The sequence below is a fragment of the Lepisma saccharinum genome, chromosome 27, assembly GCF_977018435.1.
Source record: "Lepisma saccharinum chromosome 27, izLepSacc3.1, whole genome shotgun sequence".
Taxonomy (NCBI): domain Eukaryota; kingdom Metazoa; phylum Arthropoda; class Insecta; order Zygentoma; family Lepismatidae; genus Lepisma; species Lepisma saccharinum.
The window spans coordinates 9,575,415-9,595,105 of NC_139255.1; the positions used below are offsets into that span (position 1 = coordinate 9,575,415).

Consider the following 19,691-nt stretch of genomic DNA (forward strand, 5'->3'; position numbering starts at 1 on the left):
TCTGGCCAGCAGGTGCAAGACGTCTCGTCAGCCACCCAAAGTCGACAGTCTTCTAGTAACGTGGTGTCCTGTTGCAGATTACTCTTTTGAATTGTTACCAAACAGAAATAAATTATGTATCAATGCTATCAGAGGGTTATAGTACCCCGTCTATCTAATAGTGGGTACTTTCTATATATAGATACTGAAGACAGTTATAGATAAAATTTGCCCTCCTCCACGACCGTGCGGTCTAAGGGGCTGTGCTTTGTACTCAGACTGCGGGACGGCATGGGTTCGAGTCCGCCTGGGTTCAGTCTCTCGGTTTTCGGCCTGTGTATAGGACCGGTGGCAACCCACCATCGTGAGGAAATTGGGAGGATACGAGTTAGTAGCGTAACCCGGTCACGGATATCTCCTACAACGTCTGAGGGTTCGACGTGCTGACCCAATGTCACCTTATTACCGGTTGAAGATCTCCACATCTCTAGGTAGGATTGTGGGAGACGACTGGCAGTCGGAGGAATAGGCCAAGGCCTTTAAGGGCTGCAGAGTCACGGGTTATTATATAGCTAAAGTTTTGCAAGGAGCCATCGATATGGAAGAGAGAAATCTGGGTGCGAATTGTACCTGCCCCAACTTATTCTTTGTCTAGCAGTTATCTGTTTGTTCTTGTAGGTAACTATATTTAAGTTCATTTTTTATGCTAATATATATCACACGACATTGTCACATTACTACGAGTCCTAGTCTGAAAACAACATAATAATGTTTGACTTCCCAAACTAAGTAGCAGGTGCAGAGAATGAGAGAAGAAAGTAAGGCAGAAGAACAAAAATATTATATGTAATATTTCAGGTGAATTATGATTAATATAGACGGTTTTGGACAACGCTTAAACGTAACGTTAAGTATTTGCTTGTATGCGCGTGTGTATAAGAACGATTGATTGATTGATTTGTTTTATTTTACTTGGTTTCTTGTGCTACTTTTGGCTAATTTGCGAAGATGGAGATGAGTGATTATATGATGAAATTGATGCATGGACACTCACAAACATCCATGCCCAGGCCAGCATTCGAACCCGGGGTCCCTGGCGTCGTAGCGCGATCTGCTAACCACTCCACCACGGGGGCCAGCTAAAAAAAAAGATCGAGTTGATTTGTATTGCCTTAAGCAATTTTTCGCTTAGTCTATCAGGAACGAGAAGGAGTGTGTGTGTGCGTGTGTAATAGAAACTATACTGCCTTTTTGTTTGCGTGTGAAAAGGTGAGCATGTATCTGTGTTTGCGATTATAAACGATATATTTTTGGTTGCATTCTTTTTATTCTTTTTTCTTTCTTTTATACACTACTAGTTGATTGCCCGGCGTTGCCCGGGTATTTATCCCAATCTTCTATTAAAGTTGTCCGTTTGAGAAACAGAGCCATCTTAAATCCACTCCGCAGACTTAACAGACTACCCCTGTGAAATGTTGATCGTGATCGAGAAAGCAACTCTCTCTCTCTCTCTATCTCTCAAATGTGATCTTGAATGTCACCAATTAGCTTAGCGACTCCGAAAACTATGGATTCGACACCAATGTAGGTCATTTTTGACATTTTATTTTTCACTCCTCTCACCACCCATGCCGATAGGTGATGAACGTGGAGTTGAACGGCATTCGGGGTGTCACTATTCATCTTAGCGACCCCGAAAACTATGGATTCCACAGTAATATCGGTCGTTTTGGATTATTTTATACATGTTATCCCTTCCCACCCCCACCCCTAGGGGTGCCAGGGGTGTCTTACCCACACAGTATTTCTCCCCAGATTGTAAGTCATATGTGTACCAAGTTTGGTTGAAATTGCTCCAGGCGTTCAAGAGTTATGCGGGAAGAAACATCCATTTTAATATATATATAAAGGTAAAGTGCTCCCCTGTGCTTAGCACCACGCCATGAAGGCGTATAGAAAGTGTGGGGGTAACGCCCCACACTTTCTTGATCCGGTCATGAGTGAGGGTGATGTGATCAGCATCACGCCCCTGACCGCCTTTACTCCGGGGATTCCCCCAGGTACCCATGTCATGCGACGCTGGGTGGGCGCCGGAGCCGCGTCCAACGTTAGAAAAGTTCCCGGATTTGAACCGGCCGGGGATCGAATCCGGGACCTTTAGCATGGTAGTCAGACGCGTTACCGACTGAGCCACAACGGTACACACACATACATATATATATACACACACACACATACATACATACATACATATATATATATATATACACACACACACACATACATATATATATATATATATATATATATATATATATATATATATATATATATATGAGAAAATGGATAAGTGTAAAAAATACATTAAATAAAGCCTTAGACTTGTTATGTGCAAAAGCCGATAAATAAATAAATATAGGCCCTACGTATCCTCTAATGTAATACATACTTCTAGTAGATTGTACAGTACAAATATTTTTCTAACTGAAAAAAAATGTATTCTGAATAAACGGAAATTGGTGATAACAACCTTGCCATTAAACCTTTTAAATTCATGAATACTCGTGAGAAAATTATCTGCCTAACTTTAAAAAAAAACCTCCTAGAACTATGTTTCGTCTATGCTAAGAACATAATTTTCCACCTAAAGAACTATAAGAGTATCTTTCTTTCAGGATAACAATGACATTAGCCTGTCCCATGGACCTATCCAACTATCCAATGGACAAACAGGTGTGCCCAATGAGGATGGCAAGTTGTAAGTACATGTATTGTGATTGGTCAGAACTAATCACACAAAACAATAGTATCCTCTCTCATTCATGGACTTACTACAATTTCTAATTTTCTGTAAATGAAATCAGTAATACTGAGGAAAGGAGAGAGTTGCCTATTTTTGAGACTACGGTAGTTGTGAATTGAGAGCATTTAGGTTAAATTGTCGTTAAATTAGTCTGGTACAGTGTGATACACAAATATTGCTTGGCAAATTTATCCATGGCTATTTTCATTAACTTTTCTCTTCATAAGAAAGGAACTCTGAGTGAGATGTACAGTGACGGACAGTTTTGAGTTTCAACTGTTATATTCAAAGCCAATTGAAGGGCTCTGCTGTAAAACATGATAACTGACATTTTGGTCATTTTTGAATTACAAAGTAAAATGTGCCAAATTCTCGAGTAAAATTGCCATATCATACAATTTGCATTGGTCTCAGTGAAGCCTTGTGAAATTGGTAAACACAATACGAAAACAATTTATCTACAGTGTAGCATCTAATAATGTTTTTTCTTAATCAACTCAGAAATTACCAAAATGAGTTACACCCGAGCCATTCAATTGTATTGTTACAACCCAGAAATGTCCGTGGCTGTACAAGAAAAACAGCGTCGTCAGTAAAAGAAGTTTAAAATGTTGTACATTCGTTTTTAAACGTCGTTTATCTACTCAAGGTTAATCTAAGGTTCAGTTGAACTTTGGCAGGGAAACGAGTGAAATAACAAACACAACGAAACAAATATGCTCTGACCAGGAGAAATGTTGAAGCCGAAGGCACATGTGTAATAGTAGCTTTGTATTACGCAATGCAAATGTCCTGAATTATAACACAAACGCACTTAGTAACACATTGATGAAAAAAATAAAACGTACTAGATCAAAAACCAACATGATGTTATAAAATCGTTACTTATTAACTCGTTAATTTTACATGAAGATATAAAATGATACTAATGCAATAATAACATGCGGTTTTACTGTAATTGTATTGCACATTTGATACTATTTTATTTATTTGTACACAGTATATTGAAAAATGCGTTTTTGTTCTCTTTAACTCGACTCAGATTTGCTTGTAGTAGCGAAACATTCCCGTAGATGGCAGTGGAAAGCACAAAGCTTCGTGCTGCACTCTAGGGAGAAATTGTCGAAGTACAACCACTTCGAGTGCAAACAAGTCGACTAGGAAAGGAAAAAGGTGTAGGTTTATGGCACTGGGTGACGATTAAACCAGAGAGATAGAAAAATAAAGTAACCAAAATGATAGAAGTGACAAAAATGAAACTTGCTGCACAGGTTATCACTTTGTACATAATGGTTGACCAATAGAATGGTTATAAGTAGACATAGTTACAAATTGTCAAGGAACTTGGTTAAAATATCACATACAAGTTGTGTAACTAAACATTCCTGCTTACAGTGGCGGCGATTGGGTTCTAAAACTGGGGTGCTTTGTAAATAAGATTTAGCATAGTGCGGGGGCAAAAGTGGCGAATGTGAGGGGGAGCAACTGCCCTCCCTCGCCCCCCTAATCGCAGCCACTGCAACCATGCTATTCAGTCAACTATCATGTGTAAAGGAATAACCTGTTGTGCTGGTTTAATTTTAATCACTTATTTTATTATTTGTGATTACTTTATTTTTCTATCTAGTTTAATCGTAATCAGTGGCATCAACATGACTACTTCAAATTCCCCTTTCAAAAATCTTAGCAAGATTGACATCAACGATATATATACACACACAGGCCTCTTTTTATAAATTTGGGTAAGCATAATGTGCAATTTACCCTCATAAATTGAGTGTCTATAGTCGTGACGATGTAGATGATTAGATTATACCATGAGCGGAGGGATGCTAATCTGGCAAGTTATCCCACACAATCACAATAATCAAGAATGTCTCAATGAAATCATTTGGAATATCCAGATGATATTGAAAATTTTCTAGAATATCACAGTAATGTAAAAAATTACCTATAATGTCCCAATGGTTTAGAATGGTTTATCTAGAATGTACCAATCATGTAGAATATTATCTAGAATGTCCCGATGATCTAGAACATTATCTACAATATCGGCACAACTAGGAATTACTGTTTTAATTTTTTAAACAGCATGCCCCCAATAACTAGCATCGTTTATGAAACATATACGATGAAATTAATTGTAGCCTAAGTTACCAACTGCGTTGAATAATCAACTCACATCACCAAAGAACATTGCGGAGTGGGTGTCCTTGTAGCAGATTTATCTCATAACACCGGTCTGTATGGGTTTGGATGTGTCGCAGATGACTGTTGTCTCTGAATAATTTCAGCATGGTGATTCCAAGAATGAAATCCATTTTTACCCATTAGCAAATATTAACTTCCTTAATTTCACAATAAAATGTGTAGTTCCATCATTTCCCCAATAGATGACTCTGTCTAGATGGTGTTAAAATATTGTTTTTTTACAATAAAAGTCCTCCAATTTTGAACTGTAAATGCATAGAATAGTAAGCATTTAATCCATCTTTTACCGTCACAAGACACATTGACATGAAAATTGTATGGAATTTGATTACGCAAGTTCTATTTTCGAGATCCCTCATGAAAATTATTTCACAAAATGTCCAAAATCAAATGTTATGATATGGTGGGTTGATTGAACTTTGTGACGTAGAAAAATCCTGACCTGGGAAAAAATCCTGACGTGATGGCAAGAAACTTATGTCATTTCCGTGATCAGTATTCAAAATACTTCCAGATCACTTATTGATTTGAAAATATCCGAATGTTTTAAAAGAAATGCCGGGCCGTGTGATCATTCATCATCATCGTCGTCTTCATTAGCCGGAAAGGGAAGAAAAGCTAATTAAATGCAATAACATTATTGAGAGCAATTTTGTTCTTTAGAGGCCTTGACAAAGAAAATGAAAGTCGGAATGGTGGTCAAATATCGTGTGAGCTGTTCATTAATTGGACAATAGGATGTACGAGCGAGCTATTCTAAACAATAATCTTTTGACATTTTAAATTTAGGGACGCCTCATGAATTCGTCTACAAGTGTATTCGAATCATTCTTAAATTTTAAAAGAATGTTTGATAACTTTCATCTTATAAAACAGTTGCGTGATGATGAAGTTAAATTTAAAGACTATTTTCGAATGAATACAAATCAGTTTGATCATCTTAAAGCAAGGGTGCCCACAGGACGGGGGGGGGGGGGGGGGTATAATTTCGCGGATGGCACCATCGAAGTTTTTGGGGTGGGATTTTTTTCTTAAAATAATATAAACTCCAACATGTATATGTTTCTTTCTCAACAAATTTACACCTTGATACCAAGCTGCAATATGTGCAATAGGTGGGGATCAGAATATACAGTGTGCCCATAGGTTCATTACAAGGAAACGATTCCAGTTAAATATGCATCGTTTGTGGCAAATAAAAGGGAAACTCATAAAGGTTTTCCCCTTTGTTTGAGTTGGTGTAGGAGGAGCTGCAATTGCCGGAACTAAAAATGGCCTCAGTACAGAAGAAAGCTCAATGTATTTCATGATATCATGAGACCAAGTCACCGATTGTTGTACAATGAAATTTTAAGAGGGAATATTGACGACCAGCAGCTGATTACAAAAGCATTGATGTCATGTCATCATAAACACATTGAGGTTTCTCCTGTACTGACGCCATTTTGAATGCAGCACCTCATATACCAACTCAACCTCTATCTATAAAAAAAGGGAAAACACTTTGTGAGTTTCTCTTTCCTTTGCGAATGTTGGAGAAACTTCATGGTCCTCCTCTCTTTTCTTTCTCTTCCTCTTTTTCTTTCTATCTCTCTCTTTCTCTCTCTCCTCTCTCTCTCTCTCTCTCGCAGAAAGAAAGTATTTGTTTCTCCTCCTCGAAAATGAGAGAGAAGAAAAGAGAGAGAGAAGAAACTATTTCTTTCCCCCCTCTCTCTCTCTCAGATGAAGAAATGAAGACCTTTCTTTCCTTTTCTCATCTCTCTCTCTTTCTTTCTCTCTCTCCCTCTTTCTCTCTCTCTCTCTTCCCCTTTTCTTCTGCCTCTCTCTCTCTTTCTTCTCTCCTCTACAAGAAGAAGAAGTAGAAGAGAGATAGCAAAGAAAGGAAGAAGAAGAAGAAAGGAGAAAGGAAAGAGAGAAAGAAGATAGAGAAAAGCAATTCTTCCTTCTTTCCTTCTCTCACACTCTCTCAGGGAGGAGGAGGAGAAAGAGGAGAGAAGGAGGAAAGGTATATCTTTCTCTCCCTCTTTCCCTCTTTCTCTCTTTCTAGAAATAGAGTAGGAAAGATGGAAAGGAAGAAGAGAGAGAGGGGGGGACGACGACTACCTCTCTCTCTCTCTCTCTAAAGAAGGAAAGAAAGAATGAAGGAGAAGAGAAGAAGGCCAAAGGAAGAGAGAGAGAGAGAGAGAGAGAGAGAGAGAGAGAGAGAGAGAGAGAGAGAGAGAGAGAGTGCGTGAGAGTGAGAGTGAGTGGCACCCTGTATTTCTTTAGTTATTTATTTACTTTTGGTTCCAAGTCACTTGCTACTAGATGCATCATATTTAATCCGTTAGATGAAGAAAATGAATAATTTAGGGGAAGAGATCAAGTAAAATGTTCAATAAAGCAAAAAAGAAGAGACATTCAGCAAAGGGATTATAGACAAGGTGTCGAACTTTCTTTAGGGCCTCCCCGATGGTGCAGTGGTAGCGTCGTCACGTTGAAACCAAGGGGTTAAGTTCGATACCAGTTGGAGGCACAACAATTTCGGATCCAACTTTAAACTGTAGGTCCAATCCCGATTAGCCTTACTGTGCATAAAGTGGACTTAAAACACCAAATCAATCAATCTAAATTAAATTCTTTATGGAGATTTTGACCTGATCTGGGGTTGACGCGCCATTGTTCGTAAGGGGGATGGACACTCCTGACTACAAACGTGGCTACTTTTCCACTTCTTCAATCACAACTCATGAAACTTCATTTTTGCTGGGCGGGATTTCAACAAACACAGTTATAGCCTCTACAAGTTGAGAATTCACGTTTCAGACATCTGAGTGCGGATCTACTGCGCATGCTTGTCCAAGGTGACGTTTACGAATAATAACTGACAATCAAAAGCTTCTGAAAGCAACTTGATTTACAGAATTAGCGTACATAGTGTGTGTCAAGGTTAATAGAAATATACAGGTTGGGTGAACCACTTGTTCTCCTCGTGATGACGAAACGACGGTAAGAAGTGAATTTAGCCATTGAAACGAAATCCAAATCTATGCGCTAGTGTTGCAATATGAAGATGGGGAACAATGTCAGAAACTGAACACGTGAAATCGAGTACACACATCCGCATTTCCTGATGTAAGATGCTATCTCTTTATAAGCAATAAACCCATGCATAATTTATGTCTTCAAATCAATTTAATTTACTAATGGGTAGCTACGTATTTACATATCGTGAAATAAAAACTATTGCCAGATGTTTTAAACGAGAAATCAGATTTTTTTTGTATCAATATGTTACAATATAATCACAAACTGTAATACAAAAGATACACCCTCCAATGTAATTTGATGGAGTATAGTAAATCACTCTATGAGTTTCTTGAACCGCGGTCTATGGCAATTTTAAGTTGCCGCCCAACCGTTTAACGGCGCTAGTGACTACCGAATCTCATTTGCCACAGGCAATGGTAAACAATCCTACCTAGAGATTTTTCTTGTTCTGGTGTGTAATATTTGCATATCGCAACACTGTCGTTACGTCGTTTCACGTGGATTCACATTCAAGCGATGAATTCACTTTAACTCTAACACGTCATTTCACACAAGAACGTAGATGCGGGCCGGGATTGGTGTACTTAGCATTCTGTTTGGACGCAACTTAACAGTGTGCAATAAGATCAACGTATATCTCTTTTCAGACGCCCACACAACGGAAGACCTTGAGTTTGTTTGGAAGGAGGGTGACCCTATCCAAGTTTCTACGATTTTGGATTCGCATCCTTTCCTACTTGAGAATTTCAGCATAGATTCCTGCAACTCTAAAACAAGCACAGGTGAGAAACTGAGATGTGCTACCAGTTCTAACTTCTACAAATTGTTAATGAATGTTTACCTTCATATTTCATATAATATGAAACAGTATGAAATTATCTTGTTTGAGATCTGACATTTCATTTGTGAGATAAAATAATTTTACAGCAGTTGTACCATCTTTCAAATGCTCATTGTATTAAATGAAGAGCTCTGGAGTAAAACATGGTAAGTGACATTTTCATTATTTTTGAGTTACAAAGCAAAATGTGCCATCCATCAATTTTCTACTGAAATTGCCATGTCATACAATTTGAATTGGACTCAGTGAAGCCTTCTGAAATTCGTAAACACAACACGAAAACAATTTATTTACAGTATAGGTTCCAATGAATTCAGAAATTACCAAAATTACCAAGTTACCATGTTTAACACACGCATCCGAGCCCTTCAAATAATAGTTATTTATAATTGTTTTTAGAGGCCTCCTCGATGGCGTAGTGGCAGAGTCGTTGGCATGGGGCCCCGGGTTCGATTCCCGGTGGAGGCACCCAATGGTTCGGATCCCACTTTAAACTGTAGGAACAGTCCCGATTATCCTTACTGTGCATAAAGTGTAGTTGAATCAATCAATCAATCAAGAAAACAACCAACCAATCAACAAAGCAACCAACCAATCAACAAAGCAAGCAACCAAACCAATCAACCAACTAATCAAGGAACCAACCGATCAATCAATGAATCAATCAATCAACAAATCAATCAATCAATCAACCAACCAATCAATGAAACAATCAAAATTTTAGGGTACTAGTCAACTAAGCAGAAGAAATTAACGCACCGGTCGTTTTCGCCCCTCCACATCAGCATCTCACATACTTAGGGCTAAAAGAAATAGTCAACTGACAGAAGTATCTTCACTTCATCCCGGGAATCTCTGTAGCAAGCGAACGAAATGAAGTCTCTGCTCAAGTAGGATTCCAGAGAGCTTCGCCAGTGAACGCGTGACAGGAAAATGAGCGTGGAGGAGAAAACAGGCTGCAGCTACCAACTGTTTGTAGCAGCGCGCACTGATTTGCTCCACCCACCAGCTTTCTTCCCCTTTTCTTAATGCGCGGCCTTGCTCCACAGATTCCCGAGTGTAGTAGCATAGCAATGTATCATAAGTTATTTCGATTTTCCCGTTCGTCTGGCTGCAAGCAATAACAATCGATATTAACTTGCCTATCGATATATCGGAAACCAGTAAATGAAAACCTTAGAAATTTTCTAATAAATGACCTACCAAATTCTAATTTTGAGCGGCATAAATTATATCGATTCATTAGCTTGTCTGTTTATGATAGCAAAATATTCGAACGTCAATAACAATAATAATCGATTAATTTCTTACATAACGATTATTAGAAAATATTGAAACTACAAATATTTAGCGTTAATTATTACCATGAAGCTTTATGCATCTGAGTATCGATTACTCACAAAGAGATACAAATACATAACTTAATGATGTACTATATTACTACAGAACAAAATATTTCGTTCAATACATCCGCCTGTCTATTGATAGTCAAATAATAAAAAAATAAACAATTGATATGTTTTGTATCTTCCGATATCTCAGAATCAATAATGTGTAATTCTATATGCCTGGAAACATATTATGTAGCAGCTCCACTTGGTAAAATATTAATGATTATACCGTTCACTGGTCTGTAAGTCAATAAACAAACCATCGAGTTTGGTTGATTGTGGTTGGTTGCTTGGTTGATTCATTTGTTGATTGGTTGGTTTATTTATTTATTGGTTGATTGATTATTTGGTTGGTTGATTGATTGGTTGGTTGGTTGGTTATTTGTTGATTGATTGATTGATTGATTTAACTACACTTTTTGCACACTAAGGCCTGTCTCTTCGTCAGTGGGAGTTAAAAACTTGACGTAACAATCGATAATATAGTGACCTATCGCTATCAAATTAATATAAAAATGTTATACTTAGTTGATAATATTGTCAATAGTTTAATGCGCTTACATAGCCATGAAACTATTGCGAATGTCTCGACAACAGCAAATGCAAAATACACAAATTCTAAGCATATGTAATTTCAAGATATTGAAATATAATAGCGATTTTTCGAGAGAATATGAAAATTGCAAAACAGTTGCCCTGACGAAGACCAAAGAAATATCGGACATTTTTGTGATTGACATCTTGGTGCGGACATTTTGGTGTCAGGACTATTTGGTGCTAGGTAATTTTGGTGCCTGAGCATTTTTACATTTTTCTAGAACTTTTCTCTTTTGTAAACCGTTTTGTCTCTGACACCTGATTTACTTTCCGTGACTATGTGTTTGACTGACATCCTCATGATATACTAGAGATGGATGGAAAAAACATACAAAGCCTACAAATTCCTGTAGGTATTTATTAGACGAATACAAACGGATTCACGTTGAAAGGATACTTCATACACTACATCTCAACATAGTCCCTCCCCGGTTCAGGAATTTCTCCCAGCGCTACACGAGGTTCATGATGCCTGGCTCATAGTACTCGGGGTCCGGTTGTCGGAGCCCAACCCTAACGTCCTGGCCTGGCCGGTTTTGGGTGGCATGTACTTCGTCATCAGTCATACAACCCGGACCTTGTTGCGAGCGATTACCATCTCTTCTCGCCTTTGAAGAAGCATGTCAGGGGACATCGGTTTCACTCAGATGATGTTGTCAAGCACGAATCAAGGGTAGAAAATATCTTTGTCAGTGAATTCCTCTCACGGTGGGGAGAAAATAATTCAGGCTGGATTTCGGTAGTTGAAAGAAAAAGCAAAATCCGATAAAGTGTACTGGCAGTGCTCTCTGAAGAAGTACAAGGCCCTCGTCCACATTGTAAATAATGAGTTCTGAAACTTGAGAAGGAACATACTCTCGAACCAGACGTTGATAAGCCTTCGCCCATTTATCTGCATTGCACTGTCATTCCTTTTGAGACTATTGTAACATATACAAGGGTGTCTTGAAAAGTTTTGCCTCCTACGCAATAACGTCAATAATATACAAGATACTTGCATGAATGATATGTCTTCTTAAAGCTTGTAATGTCCTCTATTAGGGTGTCACTACTTTTCCACGTAGTCACCACCATTGTCCACACACAAATAGTGTCCATTCAGGTGCTTTTCAGCCTCGGAAAAAAAAGTCACAAGGTGCGAGATCTGGGATGTACGGCGGATGGGGTAAATTCTCGTGGAATTTGAGATACTGCAATGCATCCTGTCTTTGGCGACTCGTGTGTGGGCGAGCATTGTCATGTTGAGGAATTGCGTTCTTGCCAGGCCTAACTCGTGTACTTATGCACGGAGGTTCTCCAAAGTCTTCACGTACCGATTGGAGTTTACAGTGGTTCAGTGCTCCAAAACTTCTGTGTGGACTATGTCGTCGCAGTCCCAAGAGATGGTCATCAACACTATCCCTTTACATACGTGGCTGTAATGGGTCGTCCACTGTGGACCTGATCATGCAGTCTCGTCGTGGCTGGATTGTCGCTTTTGAGATTCCTTGCCCACCTCCTGACAGCATTCACATCCACACACGCGTCGCCATACACAGCACCCATTCGTCGATGAATGTCAACCGGCGCACAACCCTCTGTTGTGAGGAATTCAATAACATCACGTTGTTGCAACCGCACGTCCATGTACGTCGCCATTTTACTCAGTATTGTGCGCATGCGTGATGTTGCAGGCGAACGCCGATAGATATCGCAGCAGTCAGTGAATCAGCAATTATTCTCACACAAATTTCGCCTGCCTCTGAGCAGTGTTGCCAGAGTTATTGCAGAGAAGACAAAACTTTTCAAAACGTCTTCGTAAGTTAAGTACTAAATACTCTAACCCCTCATAAATAACGCAATAAGTTGTTAGGAGAAAATTGGAAACAAATTTACATAGCACCAAAAACCCTGGCACAAAATTGTCCTAGACCCAGGCCAAGTGTCCAGTTGAGCCTTAACACTTTGTACTAAAATGATTATTGATACTATTTTGAAGCACACGTCGAAATGTTATCTTTTTACTAAAGTTGCAAATCTTTTTGTCTTATTAAGGATTTCGCAAATGCCTTTGATTGTTTCAGGAGAGTACAGTTGCCTGCTGGTGAAGCTATCCTTCGGTCGCTTGGTGAAGAACTATCTCCTGCACCTCTACCTGCCCCTGGGATTGCTGGTCCTGGTCTCGTGGATAGTGTTCTGGCTGCGAACCCAGGCCACCAGCACCCGTGTCCTCATCTCGGTCATCGTCTTCCTGTCCACGGTCTTCGAGAGCTCCCGCGTGACGTCAGCGTCCCCTCCGTCGCACGACACCAAGGCCATCGACACCTGGTCCAACTGGATCCTTGCCTTCGTGTTCCTCGCCTTGCTTGAAGTCGTCGCGGTAATCCTCATTGGTGGCAGAAGCAGGGGCGACCTTGGAATCGAGTCCGGAGAAGGTCCTAATTCGGTTACAATGGTAAGTAGCAACTAGCAACTTCCGGGTTTCAACAATCCAAATGGAATTTTTAACAGCCAAAAGTGTCCATAATTGTATGTACAGCATGTATAAAGGGGCAAGATCATAAGGAAATAGGTATGTACAAATTGCTTTATTATGCAGGGTGTACTAGAAGTAATCGCGCAAATTGAAACGAAGGGAAAAGTACACGATAGTAGAAACAAAAAAGTATCAGTAAAAATGGGGTAGCAAACGAACGAAACAATAATTGGGAATATATGGTTACGATACGCCACATCCTATTTACTAACAAATAACAGAATTAAAAGTTTCACCTGGCTAGACGTTATTGCTGCTTACGATGGACTATTGTACTGTACAGTATGTTCGGCATTATTCAGTTCTTAACAAAGAAAACTCGGAGTGCGCAATGAAACAAACGTACGATGTGTACAAACAATCAAGTCAGTGGCGTATCATAACCAAACATTCGCAATTATCTCGCAAACTGTTCGTTTACGACCAGATGTTTACTGAGACTTTCTTGCTTCTTCTATTGTGTACTTTTCACTGTTTCAGTATGCGCTCTCACTTCTGATACACCCTGTATGCAAATCCTCCATCTGACGTCACAGAGGACACTTCTTGTTCTGCCTGCGCATGCGTAAAGGAAGCTCTGTGAACGTTTGTATGTATCACGCTTATAAATAAAGCTGATTTTTGGGTGGAACTTACATCCACTGCCTAACCCCTGTGGTCAGTACACCAAAAACAGTTATTTAGGACATGGGAGACATGTTCGAATAAAGGGGAGGGGGGTACTGTTCCGGATCTCCACTTGCAAACGGGACTCCACCGGGGAAATGCTTGGAAAATGAACTTAAATGGGAAATATGCGATATTTGGAATGCGGTGTGTGTGTGGGTGTGTGTGTCAACCCAGTGTTGACCATTTAAGTTGATAACTCTAAATATTTTACAAATGAAGCGTTTTCGAACGAAAGGTTTGAAATAAAAGTTACTTGACTTTAAGCGGGAAATAGAATGCCATTATGTATGTTTTAGTAGGCGGCCACTTTGAGTGTCAATTTTTAAATGAAAACCTATTTTTTTTAAAAAAAAAAACTTTTGAAGAATCTATTTTTCCATTCATTACGTAGTTTCATAGATAAAAGTAAGACATGGTAACAGAAATGCATATTCTTTCATAATTATCAATATTTCAATTTCATAAACATTTTATTTGTTCATTTATTGTTTATTAATTTAGTATACTGCGTTCTTCTTCTCACGAAGATGAGAATGAGTGATGATATGATGAAACTAATGAAGGGAAACTTACAAAGAACACTATGCGCAGCCGGTATTCTAACCCTGTCCCCCTGGCGTCGTAGCGCGCTATACTAACCACTCCACCACGGAGGACATTTTGAATATCAAAATTGATGATAATGAAAGGAACATTTATGAAATATACTTGTGTATATTGAACAGTAAAATTATTTCTCATAGTAGAAGAAACAAACTAGAGTATTCACTTTCCTTTGAGCTTCGGGGTCACTTGTCTTTTCTGAAGCCACTTTGTTTCTCAAGAGTTCCATACATTTCAGACTCATCTACTGGATGGCAATGAATCCCAAGCGACCAAACGAGATGGAGATGCTAAAGTGGGACGTATAAGAGCCTGGCTGTCAAGATTCCCATCCCTGGGCTACAAGATGGATGTGGCATCCCGCATAATCTTCCCTGCTGCCTTCACAGTCTTCAACATAGTGTACTGGTCGACCAGCAGTGTCAGTGAGAATATGTAATACGAGGTCTACCTTTGAAATCCGATGTATAGATTTTGCGATTATAAGGAAACACAATATCTGGAACATGTGTCTCGTCCGTGGAAAGAAATGCCTGATGGTTCTAATTCAATACTCATTCCATTAAACTTGTTCACAATCAACTCCGTTGGATTCAATTAGATTGAACTGGTTTACAATCAATACTAGCGGTTTTAATTAGATTGAACTAGTTTATAAGTAAATCAATTGGATTCAACTGGTTTACAATCAACTCTATTGGCTTCAATTAGATTGAACTGGTTTACAATCAGCTGCATTGTATTCAATTAGTTTGAACTAGTTTACAATCAACTCAATTGGATTCAATTAGATTGAAGTAGTTTACAATCAGCTCCATTGGATTTAATTAGATTGAACTAGTTTACAATCAACTGCATTGGATTCAATTAGATTGCACTAGTTTGCAATCAACTCTATTGGCTTGAATTAGATTGAACTGGTTCACAATCAACTGCATTGAATTCAATTAGATTGAACTTGTTTACAATCAGCTCCATTGGATTCTATTGTATTGAACAGGTTTACAATCAACTTTATTGGCTTCAATTAGATTGAACTGGTTTACAATCAACTACATTGGATCCAATTAGATTGAACTAATTTACAATCAGCTACAATGGATTCAACTGGATTGAACTAGTTTACAATAAACATTATTGGCTTAAATTAGATTGAACTGGTTTACAATCAACCACATTGGATCCAATTAGATTAAAGCAGGTTACTTGGGTACCCAATAAAAGTTCTGGAATGAATTAGTTAAGGTACTTCAAACAATTGGAACGAACAGTTAAACCAATTGGAATTTTGAACTGCAATTTCCAATGATGAATTGTGAGTTTGTAGGTAAACTACTGCAACTAATTCTTCTCGTGTAGGTTTAATTTGAAATTTGTTTACCACTACACTACATTCAGGTTTTGCTCACTAGATTCAATTATAATTATGCACCAGGTTAATGATTCCATTTGATGTATTTGATAAGAATAATGTTGGTTCTTTAGACTATAGCTGTGGGTTACCAATCACTCCATTGATATTCCATTTCAACAATTTGTTTCAATTAAATGCAGTATATTCCAATTTATCTTCTGAGTAAAAATCGAGTTATGAAAATATTCCCAACAGAGTGTCCTCACATTGATGTTAGAATCAATAGAAGAAATTTCCAAGTGGGTTAGTTTAAATTAGTAGCGTATTAGTAATGGATTTGAAAACATTTCTTGAGTTTTATTTGTTGTAATCTAATTCTAAAATAAACTTTACAGGATATTTGATATCATTATTTTAAAACTATTTTTTTAATCTCATTATCATCTTTTAATATATATTTGTATGTAGGGGTTAAAATATATTTGACTAATGTCACATAAATTGCGAAGTTGTTTATTTTACGAGAGACAAATATCCAAGGAACAATAAAAAATCTGGGATTTGGATTAAATTGAACTGAAATGCATATTCATCAGTACATAAATTTTCATCACATTTGGTAAAGTTATTTAGCTTACAAATGAAAACGAATACCATTTCTTAAACATATTATAGTGTCCAAATGAACTGGAAAACAAGGTAACTGTTAGATACTTTTCATTATTTCTGAAAATTATTTGTATGAAAGTCTTCATATATGTGTGATATGGTTACATATATACTAAAACAATTAACAATGAGGATGATATAGGTTAATCAGTACATATAGTTATCGATCGATAATAGCCTATAATTATTGTATCGAAAATGTTCATTACTCTCATTCATAGCTATGTATGCATAAATTATTTACCGAGTTTCTGAGTATGGAGTTTGTTTCCTCAAGGGAAGATCCGCAAAGAAATCTGATCATGTGCATTTATTAAGGAAATACGTTTCTTATATACCAGCTTACGTGTAGTCTGTATCTGTGTGTGTGCCTGGGTGTGTGTGCAAGTGTGTGATTTTTGATTCGAATCATTGTAAAATTATGGGTTATGTAAATTGACGTCATTTGAAATGGTAAAATTTTTCACATTACATTCCTGGTTAAAAATTGCTTTGCGGGTTGTTGTACACAGAAAGCTTAATTTAGCTTTAATTTAAGATTCTACAAAAAATCTGAAAGGCAGTGTTTGATATATAACGAAAATAATTTTTTAAGTTCATTCTGTGGCTAATATTATGAATTTTGAAAGCATTTTAGTAATTTGAAGTAGAATGTAGAAAAAGATTGTTACTGCGTGTCGCATTAGCAGTGACTTTTGTTTCATGATGTACACTCTGTATGTATGTTGCATTATGGGAAATAAAAATTCTGCGAGAGAAAGAGAGTGAATAATTTCTTATAATAATATCTACAATTACCCTTGTACCAAATTACAAGGTGTAACTATTAGTTGAAGAGCTCGGGTGTAAAACATGGTAAGTGACATTTTGGTTATTTTTTAGTTACGAAGTGAAATGTGCCATCCTTCAATTTTCGAGTGAAATTGCCATGTAATACAATTTGCATTGGACTCAGCGAAGCGTGTTGAAATTAGTAAGCACAACATGGAAAATAATTCATCTACAGTATTGCATCTAATATTTTTTTTTCTTGACACACTCAGAAATGACCAAAATGTCATTTACCATGTTTTTTAACCGAGCCCTTCATATTATATTATGAAAATTACATTTGCAATTTGTAACTTATTATATATTTAGTGTTGTTTTCCAACATATGATAGTTTTTCTCTAATGAGAAATGTCCGAGATATCTATTTCCCGTGCTGAATTTAGTTAAACATCTAATTTTGGTACATTGTGCTCCACGTGAACTCACAAAATGCATATTTGAAGCATTGTTAGAGTGAAGAAAAGTACTTCCTACTTCCATACACTTAAGTCAGTAGGTATGTTGACTTTCCTAATCTAGTCACTTTCATATTTGTGTGTGAAAACATTTATTTTCCACCATTATATATTTATGTGAATAGGTTGGGTAATAGTTTCTGCTGAAAAATTCAATTCTAAAGTTAGGTTTTTAATTAATGTTAAATCAGTTTCTGCAAAACTAATACTATATCATGAAGAACTACTGCTGTTATCGCTTTGTAATGAAGTGATACCATCAAGTTCCCTGGTCCAAATTCTCCCTTGAGCATGAATATTCTTTGTTGGTGTTTACTCAATAAATCAGATTATAGTTAATTAATTGCCAAATACCAGTTTGCATTCACAAAGTTTGATGGTGATATAACAAGTATAGGTGTTTCCAATGATTTTTTTGCTTCTAATTTTAAAAATGATTCTCAGATATGAATTTTTACTTTTAAAAATTTTAAAATTATATTATTTGGATGAATTTATTGGAAAAAAACTTTATTCTCATGTACATAAACAGATGCCACTAAAATGTTGCTTTGATTTCATTTGAAAAATTAGCTGATGTACTATTTTCGTCGCAAAATGATTTTTCAGCGAAACTTCTGAAATTTTTAGTTCTGAACAGTCGATATTTCTGTCTTAATTATTTATTACAGTAGTTTACGTGCAGTTCTTTCATATTTATATTTCCCATCTACCTTTTACAAATTTCAATATTAATTGCTTCTCTCCAAATTTAATAAATAGTATACAACTATGAAACTTTGTCTACAATGAAAGAGCAAAATCTTTAGAATCATTCATATTGCAAGCCAAACACAAAATCATACAGTTTATAACACTTTTATCGCCGTTAATTTTCTTCATATAATATTGTGGTGAGAGAGAAAGATAAAAGGAGTTTTCCTTGAGGTAACCGATATAGGAGAAGTGGAGCATGATCATCTCATGCGGGAGTAAGACCAGCTCCCCTAAATTTTAAGTTTTATTAAAACTAACATTAAAGTATTTTTTTAAACCTCCTGGGACCTGAAGTTCATGTCCTGTCAGCCTCTAAGTTATGCCCCTTACGCTGATGATGTTAATGATAATGCTACAAACATGGTCATATTTAAAGTGAAGTTTTTATTAATTATGTATGAATTTTACAACAAAATAATGAACCATAAAAATGAACAAACACTGCAACATCTAAAATACTTAGAGAGCCATAAACTTTTAATAGTAACATATTTGAATGAATGTGTCGCAGAATGAATCCGAAAATGTTGCCTTTGTGCAATTAGAAACACTTGGAAGCACCGAAGGCCCTTCAAGAGAATTCCCTACCAGACGTACAATGAACATAATTTATTGTAATTATAGTTTATAACAATTGATGCAGTATTTGCATTTACACCCTCTGAAATTCCCTACGAGTATAAGCTACGATGTTCCTTAAATGGTAAACAAATTATACATTTACTGCCATTAAAGTGGACGATATACGTGTCGGCAATTCCACTTCATTGGCTACAATAGAAATACTCCGTAAGTTTTTGAATATACCTCGTTATGTGTTTTGCGATGGAACTTTATATGTTAGACAGCAATTATTTTCAAATTTGAGCAAAAATTTCTAATCAGTTTTCTCATTGAAGTTATAACATTTATTAGAAATAAATATAATTATAGTAGTGATTCAATTTGAAAGGCACCTACAAACACGAAAGAACTGCGCGTAGTCA

The 19,691-nt window shown here is 37.1% G+C and overlaps 1 protein-coding gene across 1 annotated transcript in view; it reads left to right on the plus strand.

Moving 5' to 3' along the window:
- LOC145980075 (glutamate-gated chloride channel-like) overlaps positions 1–17,416 on the plus strand; it is a 70,823-nt gene extending 53,407 nt beyond the window's left edge. The window contains exons 6-9 of the mRNA XM_083113068.1: positions 2,655–2,737; positions 8,671–8,805; positions 12,916–13,286; positions 14,878–17,416. Of these exons, the coding sequence (XP_082969194.1) occupies positions 2,655–2,737; positions 8,671–8,805; positions 12,916–13,286; positions 14,878–15,078 (790 nt within the window). The 3' untranslated portion in view covers positions 15,079–17,416. The remainder of the gene's footprint in view (positions 1–2,654; positions 2,738–8,670; positions 8,806–12,915; positions 13,287–14,877) is intronic.
- The last annotated feature ends 2,275 nt before the right edge of the window (positions 17,417–19,691 follow it).